This window comes from Erigeron canadensis, chromosome 8 (assembly GCF_010389155.1).
Source record: "Erigeron canadensis isolate Cc75 chromosome 8, C_canadensis_v1, whole genome shotgun sequence".
Classification (NCBI taxonomy): Eukaryota; Viridiplantae; Streptophyta; class Magnoliopsida; order Asterales; family Asteraceae; genus Erigeron; species Erigeron canadensis.
In genome coordinates, this window is record NC_057768.1 from 49274180 (window position 1) to 49283212 (window position 9033).

The window sequence follows — 9033 nt, forward strand, 5'->3', positions numbered from 1 at the left end:
GACTTAAAAAACTAAATTTGGTGTACTATTTAGTGTTGCCATCGGGAGAGAAACAAAAAAAAAAGGTAAGAAGTTTAACCCTCAATTTAGTAAAAAAATTAGTTGTAACAAGAACATCGGAAATGCCGTTATAACAATTAACCAGTATCATGAATGAATATGGCATTGACAAAGACAAATCAAATGAGCTAGTATCAAATTGTCACATCAAAATCAATTCTCATATGCAGAATAATGCGCTACCAAAATGAAGCTCGTATTTATATGAAATTTGATTTTTGAGGGCGACAAGTAATTAATTAACACCGAGTCACATAAGTTTCAGATGTACGATTTCAACTTTGATGCACAATAAATCACATCAACAGACCAATACCTCATGATCCGGGTAATTTGTACAATAATAATAACAATTCGATAATAAACACCGTCATGAACAATAAGCAAGAAACAAAACCATCACTCTCCCCCGCTTTCAGCCCGTCGTGAGATATCTCGCTTCAACATTTCTATGAATCCCTGCAAGTGCACGCGAAAAAAGAACATTAAAATCCTACAATCAAAGGCCGAAAAAGCATAAAAGAAAATTTAAAAACACCAACATGAGTAAGATCCTCTTCTAAACATATCTCAGAAAGCTCATCTGCTTCACCATCATTGTTATTCAAGTGAGCAGCAGCTTCAACTACGGATGAGAAGACTTCTTCTTGTGACTCCTGGTGTTCTATCTTCTCAATCACATTTTGGAGGTTCACCTACAAACAGAACACAGTTTTAAAAAAATATCTACCTTTTCCCTGTTTTGTGAATGTTTTCTTCATTGGGTAAAGAACAAACCTGAGAATCAATTGAAGCATCGCTAACGCTTGTAGGTTGAAGTTCACGGTCCATAGAAGGCGGTTGTTGAAACATATTTGATCCTGAACCTCCACCCCCAAAGGCTTGAGCAACAATGGGCATCATCTGTTGCATCATAGCTGACAGGTCAAAACCACCACCGCCGCTGCCACCACGAGGTCCGCCCATATCCTGATTACCATCAAACTGTTGTGCTATTTGGTTGACTGTGTTCATCATTGCAGGGTTCTGAGTTAATTGACCTAACATATTCCTCAAGACATCTGGTGACCCAATCCCTGTCTGGTTTGAAACTCCGGAAAATAGATTATCTAGAGCAGGACTTGCGATAACTTGGTTCATGATTGTGGCAGTATCCAGCTGGCCACCAGCGGGGTTGGGTGTACTACGAGCAATAGATGTGGGTGCATTTGCAGGAGGCTCGCTAGTACTTGTGGATTCTGGTTTTGCCGGCCGACTTCGTCTCTAAATCGTAATCACGTATAATTTTAGCATAAACAGTTGCAAGAAATTGCATAAATCGAACAGTGACACAGTAAAAAGTGGCAAATGGACCGAGTTGGAAAACTTTCATAATAATGACGCTGGTCTATATTTAAATAGATGCAGTTTTTGGTTTCGTTTGTATTTGACCCAAAAGAGTTTTTGCCCCAAAATGTTAAACAAAACTTTCGTGTGTCAAACAAGATTTCAATAATCACTATTTCAATAATAATCTATTTTATGAGGAAAATCACTTATAAGGTTCCATGCAATATAAATACACTTGGACGACTTTCAAGCCCATGTCCTTTTCAACTAATATAGTAAACTTTGGCTGAATCTCAACCCTTTTTGTTGCAGCTACTTTTTTATAATAGCTAATTGACCCAGTTGAAATACAAACACGACCAGAATCGGACACGTCCAAAAACAAGTAGATCAAAATCACCACATTTCATAGACTCATGGAAAAATACAAAAAAAAAAAATGGTGACCTTTATTGACAGTATATAAAACACAAGCACACCTTGGGTTGTAACCCTCCCAAGCCAAGTCCAAGAGGAACAGATGAGGCATTTCCCGAGTTATTAACCCCTGGACTCAATGATGAAGGGCCCTCCACATCATTTGTAGGTTTCTCAGTACTGCTACTAGAAGCGGCATTTCCCGTTTCTTCTGCATCCTGCTGAATACCAAGTTAGTCACATTCTTACAACTATGAAGTCGAGAAATTCCCAGAAAGTGCATAAAACATACCGTTTGACCCTCAGGTTTAGATACACTTCCATCAGGTTGACCTGGATTCACAAAATAGCTATTTAAACAAACTAAATCGTTTAATAGTGCCAATTAAAGATAAAGAGCAATGACATACCTGTACATGTCTGATTTTCACTACTGGTACCATCAACCCCTCTAGTTTGTAGATTAGCTTCAGCCCCGGCTCCAGTTCCGATTCCAGCTCCACCTACTATTGTACATAAATATAATCTGCTCAGACATCCTTTTTGATGCTGAAGTCCTAGTTTTCATGATAGACGGTGGCGGTAACATTACCTGGAGAGCCATTAACCGTTCCATTACCACGATCTCCTTGGTTTGGTTCAGCATTCGTTCCCCTCCGGCCAACTCCTGAAAAAAGTTGCATAAAATGAGGGTGCTAGTGACAAGGGCTAAAGTTTCTTGTGACAACAGCTAGTTTCATTTACATACCCGCATGGATATGAACATTTATGTGTCTTGGAACAGCACCAATACCAACAGGACCAAAAGGCGTGGAACTAATGGGAGTGGAATGAGCGCCAAACAAGGAATTAGTTTGTAAAGGAAAGGGCTGCTAGGAGGCAGTCAATCATGTTCACAACAAAAGTAGATCAGTAAAAAAAAAATAGTCATAAAAGAGGTGCTAAAGAAAATGTACAGATTGTGGAGCTACTTTCGGAGTGTATTGTTATTTATTGATAACTAAACATATCGGTCCAATTTACAAGCAATGGAATTTTTTACAAAAGAGATCAAACCTGAACCATTATAGGATTAGGCCCTGATGGAGATATGTAAACAGCAGGTCCAGCCATTACAGAAGACTCTGCCTACAATACACACACTCTAATCAGTTGTAAGCTAGATAATCCTTTACAAGATTATAGCACTATGAGAAAAAACTATGACATACAGGAGACTGTCCAACTCGCAATGTCAGCATTGTACGCCCGAGCTCAAGCAAAAGAGCGCCTAAATGTTGCATGGCAAGCCCTGACTGCATGGCTTCTGACTGAATCTGGGTTCTTATTGTAGGGTCAGTGCAGCTCTCCTCTTCTTCCAGTCGTCCTGCAGTATGCTACATTTTGCAGCATATTACAAATGGCGCGTAATTAGAAGAGCATACATGCATACTTATCAACTTCTGACTCGACTCATAAGACCTATGCTACTACAAAATATACATAAATACACATGAAAACAAAAATAATAACAATCATAGTGTGTTGTAACATATGCCATTAATATGTGTATTCAGCAGTGTACAAGATAACTTGGTAGTGTACATATACCTTTTGCACTAAAAAATAACCCTAGCAAAAAAATAACATAACATATTTAGAACGCCTATACCATACAATATTTAAAAGTAGAGTACCAAAACTGATGCAACATTAAACTGGAAGTTTAAACAAAAAAGACCTGTGACTTTAGTATTTACTCTCTCTACATAGATACTACCATGTTTCCATCTCATTTAAGATCAATTATAAAGATGATCAGTGACCACTGCTCACTGACCAGAGACACTCGATTATGCAATGACGATTACAATAAGGTGAGGCTCAACTAGTGTATTTGTTATTTTCTGTGACTCTCTCGAGTTACAATCTTGGACCGAGTTAGATATAATAACACGAGGCAAGTTATGATCCAGTGCTACCTACGAGGGGAAATTCTGAGTCACCTGTTTACACTCGATTCGTGACTCGGACCAGTCTAGCAGCTATGCATATAAGGTTCACATTCGTTTGAGCTCTTAGCAGTAAAGGTTATAATTAGCTACAGTATGTAGTCCTTCCGGAATTTAAAACATATTATAATGATTTCCATTAAAAAGTTAAAGTGGGTCGGCAACAATATAGGAAGTAGCTAATTGGGACCCAACGACCAAACTTAATCATAAAATGCAATCAGATGGATGTAAAAATAGATATAAGGGATAGCACGTACAGATAAAGAATCAATAGCTGGTCCACTGAGAAGGCGATGTGCATGTCGCATAACAACAGCAAGAGCTGCAGGTAATGGCACACCGCGGGCACCTGAAGGTAACTCTACAGCCGGTGGGCGCTCTTCACCATTTGGAGGTTGATTTGGTTGATACCCTGTGATACCCCCAAAATTTAAAGGTAAAGAACTAAGTTGGAAAAACAAAAAAGAAGCAAATAAGTATTCTTATGTTGGTACCGCTCTGTGACAATGACTGTTCCATGCGATTCATAAACTCGGAAAGCGTGTGTAATGAATCAGGAATTGGCTGAAGACACATATGACAAAACCATGCAACCGAAAAAAGAGATGTAAGACAATATGGTTATTAGAAAAGATAACAGTGAGTTGAAAAATAGTTACCCTAACAAGAGTTGGTATAGCTATTCCTGCTCCTATAGGCACTTGTATCCCTTGAGGGGAAGACTGAGTAGGATTTCCTGGTTGACCTTGATTGTTGCCATTAACTCCGGCTTCATTCCCTCGAGCAGCCTGAGCAGGGATATTGAACTACAAACACGTAGACAGCCAAAAACTATCAAATAAAATCTCATTACTCTATCTAGTTCATTCGGTTGCACTATGATGATAAAGTGTTCTGATATAGAAATGAGACAAGCCATAAATATAGAAACAAAGAATGATGCATAATTCAAAACATTGTAGTAACGCATACAATATACTCGCCTCATACAAACATATATGCATGGAAAACAATGAACTCTTGCAAGGGAAGTACAGCACACAATAAGAAAAGATAAAGAAAAATAAAAGTCACCTGCATATTTGATGGTGGTCCACCAGTACCACCCACAGGATTCTGTCCCCCCACTCCAAAAGAATTTAAAACAGCTCCAATAACCTAGAAATAAATATCATGGATAAAACTACAAACGCCGTTGTAAAGCATACACACCACCAATTAATTAACATACTACAGAAGACCAGACAGTAAACACACCTGACTTATATCAGGGTTTCCACCATCATATTGGTCCGGACCACCAAAAGACCCATAGTTTGGACCACCAAACGGCCCAAGAACCATGCTATGTGAAATATGTGCAACACGAGGACGCGAACCTAGAGCATTAGCATCTTGTCCTATAACAACATACAACCTATTAATTATAACTCTATAAAGGTAACCCAAATGAACATTACCAAATGAGTGTAAAGTTCAAGTGATACTATATAAAAAGACATTGTGTATAGCATGCATAACAAGGATTATGAGATAATCACACCTATGTTGTTGCCATTTGCAGTTGTTGTCCCGGTGGAGGAACCTGATGAAGGTTGTGTTTCAGAAGGCTGTCTGGCCACAAGATGCAATGTGTGTCCACTTTCAACATCTATATATCGTAAAGGCTTTCAAAAGAGAGCATACGCTCGGGAAAACACGGATCCAATTAAGTGATATCTTTAACAGGAGGCACATCAGCATTTACACTAATCTTTTCCTTTTAAATAAGCAAAATAACTTGACCAAGTTAAACTAACACTATATGTTCAAAATTCAATAAATCTTGTCGCATTGGCTTGAATCATGTTGATAAACTACACAACTGGGGGAAACAGCAACATTACATTACAATAAGAAATCATAATTAATCTTGTAAATAGGATACGATACTCAGAAAGACGGTGCTCGTCCTTCATAACCTTGCCCCTAAAGATCAGCCGCTGTTGTGCAACTGAAAGGCCGACATCACTAGCTATCTTCTCCTTGAATGCTGAAACCAACATCTGAAATTTTGACATTAACGTAGAGAAAGGTCAAATGAGCTAACTAACAAAAATAGACACAAGACTAAATAAGTTATCAATATTATCTACTTTAAAAGGTAAGGTTATCATATCACCCTTCATCATTTGTTTTATATAATAAAAAGGCACTCCTTGACTTGCTACTTGTATGAAACCTTTTTTCCTAACTAAGATCACCAAAAGCGACATGTTTTACCACATTATGTTTTTTGCTGACATTGTTATTTGAGCTATATCGACCATCAATATCTTCTACTATGAATCATGTTAAAAACAAGAACCAAACTAGGGACTCTTTTGAACGGAATGACACACATAACTAGTACGTCTTTATGATATGATTCCCAAATCCATATAAATGACTGACTATAATGTACAAAGTGAGCGAAGTCTTTCCAAACTTAAAAAGAGTGATGAGAAAAGTAGATACATTTTTATCGACGGAAAAGTCGTACAACCGGGAATCAAGTGTCTTGATATGGATCTCCACTGTTGACGATTCAGCAGCAACATTGCTGGTGCTCGTGCTCACACGTTCATCCGCCATCGAATTGTTAAATCTGAAAATGGGAACATATAACAACACCATCAGGAAACTAAGCAAATAATTACAAGAAGAAGAAGAAATTCAAAATAACCCCTAAAACGAAATTGATATTAATATATATATATATATCTATATAAACTTTCAAGAATTAAAATAAAAAAGAAACTCAACATAACTTTTGAGGGGTTTAGGTTTAAATCAAAGAATTGTGTGATTTAGGGTTTTAAGAAAAGGACATAAGTAAAAGCATCAGTGTAGGTGTATGAGGTATTGGTTTCAGATATCTATCTAACAAATAAATATAAAAAATAAAAAGGAGGGTTTTATATATTCGGTTCCGATTTAACTTGACAAACAAGATTTATATATATATATAAGACATATACATACGCGTGTGTGAGATAATCAGATAAAGATGAAGGAATAAATTACTTACGATGGGTCTGAATGCTGAAAGAAAGAGGATGGAGTGGATGTTTGAAAGAAGAAGCGTTTGAGGGATGGACGGATGGATGAAAAATCGTCGACCAATGATCTAGAAGAAAAAGAACAGAAACCCCGATGCAACCAAGCAGAACATCAATTCAATTGTATGTGTGTTTTTCTGTGTGTGTGGTTTAACTTAGGAAGACAGGGTCATTATTTGTGTTGACTACCGTTTCTTCTGTGATATATAGATACACTGATTATTAATACAAGAAACGTTGGGTCGATTTTGATTGTAAACTTCAATTACGGAGTACTATCGGTGGATGGTAGTTGGCTTTATCGATCACAACTTAAAGCATCTCCATTGGATTTTTACTTAGGCAATAAAAACTAAAGTCTAATATTTGCATAAGGCGGCGGAGTTTGTGGCGGAGACGGGGTGATGGTGGGGTTAGTTGTTAGTGGTGCAACGCGCGTTGGATTTTATAAATAATTGATGTAAATAGTTAATTGAGATATTTTAAAAGATAAAGATTAATAATGTAATTTAATTATTAATGTTAAAGTGATAGGATGGAAGAAAATATTTTAAGACGTGTTTAGTAAATATATTACCCCACTTTTCAACACTTAACTAAGTTGTTTTTTATATTAGAATAATAATAATAATATAGATTTGATAAATTTTAAGTATTGTAAAGCAAACAAATATTCTCTTTCTTTTATATTATATTTCTAAAAAATGTTTTAAAGACTTTTACTAAGGATATACAATTGGAGGCAAAGCTTTATAAAATGCTTTTTTAATAAGTTTTTGAAAAAGCTAACATTGGAGATACTCTTATATAAGCTTCATAAATTATCAAAAGTTTCATAAATTTTCATAAATTGGGACATTATTAGTTCATTACTTGAGCTTTTTGACTTAAGGCTAAAGGGATGAAAGATCAAGCGGTTGTTTTATATAATAGTTTGTAGATATTTTTTGTTGAACTGCTAACTGATATCAGAGCCGGCTCATGAGTATTAGTGGGCTAGGCTGAGACCTAGAGCCCCACTTGACAAAGGCCCTTAAAATTTTTAATACTTGAGCTGTTAATTAGTTTCCTTTTACACTATACATTCAAATAAAAGGCAAAATCACTTTCCCACCCCTACTTCTTTTGGGGCCCATCTTTTATAATACGTGATATATCTAATGTGATAGTGTTTATATATGATGGTACATATGTAGAGTATATTTTTAGATATTCATTGTTATGTATTTATTGTTATAGGCTATTTTTCCTTTTTTTATTGTATTTTCTTACTTTTAAGATTTGAATCCTCAACGACTTAAATATGAGCATAATTTTAGTTTATTAAATTGTTGGTTTAGATTTTACAGCACATGATTATTCTAAATGAGTTTAAAATAGTCATCTAACTCGTTGATATTTGATAAGTAGCGTTTAACTTAAGTGCAGGTAAAGAAAAAGAATTAAAAAAAAAAGTGCAATGTGAATGGAAAGTGAGAGCGGCTGGAATTAAAGTGTAAGGAAAACACCTAGTTTGGACTTTGGAGCATTAGTGATCAAATTAGTGATCAGTGTCATTAATTTACCCAAAGCTAATGAAATAAAATGTATTTTTGAGTTTTAAAACCCATCACATTTAATTTATATGTTAATAAAATAGGCCTCTAAAATTAGTCTCGCTTAAAGCCCCAAAACGGTTGAGCCGACACTGCTGATATGATCTTGAGTATGTTGTACACGGCTTGTTAAAGGTATATAAATATTGAACTAACCTAAACGAATGGATGTCCTAGCCCATTTACCTCTATGTTTGTAAAAAAGAAAAACTTATTAATTTGCCGATTTTAAGCACAACAACATATTAATATTAATATACAATATATATTAAAAACAAATGTATGAACGTGCAAAGAATAGTAACGGACCACTTTTATTTCTTTGGGGCGTTTTTGCTTTCTTAACAGACCTACTTCATTTTCTTTTGTGCCCGTTTCATTTTTTTAATTTTGGGTTTGACACATTATATTTTGATCTTTTAAATTGCTTCCAATTTGTTTACAAATATCACTTATTTTAATTGCATATTTTTATTTTTTAGGTTTGTTAAGATTATTTCATTTTATTAGACGTAAACTACTACATAATATATATACATATAATAGTAGTCTGTACGT

General features: G+C 35.6%; 1 protein-coding gene across 3 annotated transcripts; it reads right to left on the bottom strand.

Annotated features, from left to right (window-relative positions):
• Positions 1-315: 315 nt before the first annotated feature.
• On the bottom strand, positions 316-7077 carry LOC122578355 (ubiquitin-like domain-containing protein CIP73). Of its 3 annotated transcripts, none has more exons than XM_043750303.1 (19): positions 6850-7077; positions 6297-6426; positions 5728-5845; positions 5344-5451; positions 5058-5200; positions 4875-4958; positions 4460-4606; positions 4295-4364; positions 4058-4212; positions 3018-3182; positions 2863-2934; positions 2555-2675; positions 2399-2473; positions 2217-2312; positions 2099-2139; positions 1869-2024; positions 838-1323; positions 603-755; positions 316-519 (listed from the first exon to the last, which is right to left on the bottom strand). In XM_043750303.1, the coding sequence occupies exons 2-19, from the start codon at positions 6411-6413 to the stop codon at positions 460-462; spliced, it is 2367 nt and encodes a 788-aa protein (XP_043606238.1). In that variant the 5' UTR covers positions 6414-6426; positions 6850-7077; the 3' UTR covers positions 316-459. The 3 variants fall into 3 exon arrangements, with proteins under 3 accessions (XP_043606238.1, XP_043606239.1, XP_043606237.1); XM_043750304.1 differs by having other exon boundaries at positions 2217-2309; positions 2555-2678; XM_043750302.1 differs by having other exon boundaries at positions 2555-2678.
• Positions 7078-9033: the final 1956 nt, after the last annotated feature.

Bases quoted from the DNA above. Each gene is read 5' to 3' on its own strand.
- LOC122578355 (XM_043750302.1), bottom strand. From the start codon at position 6,413: ATGGCGGATGAACGTGTGAGCACGAGCACCAGCAATGTTGCTGCTGAA. The intron at 2,935-3,017 runs GTATGTCATAGT...TGTGTATTGTAG, and splicing joins TGCGAGTTGGACAGTCTCCT to GCAGAGTCTTCTGTAATGGC. The intron at 2,679-2,862 runs GTTTGATCTCTT...ACTGCCTCCTAG, and splicing joins CTAATCCTATAATGGTTCAG to CAGCCCTTTCCTTTACAAAC.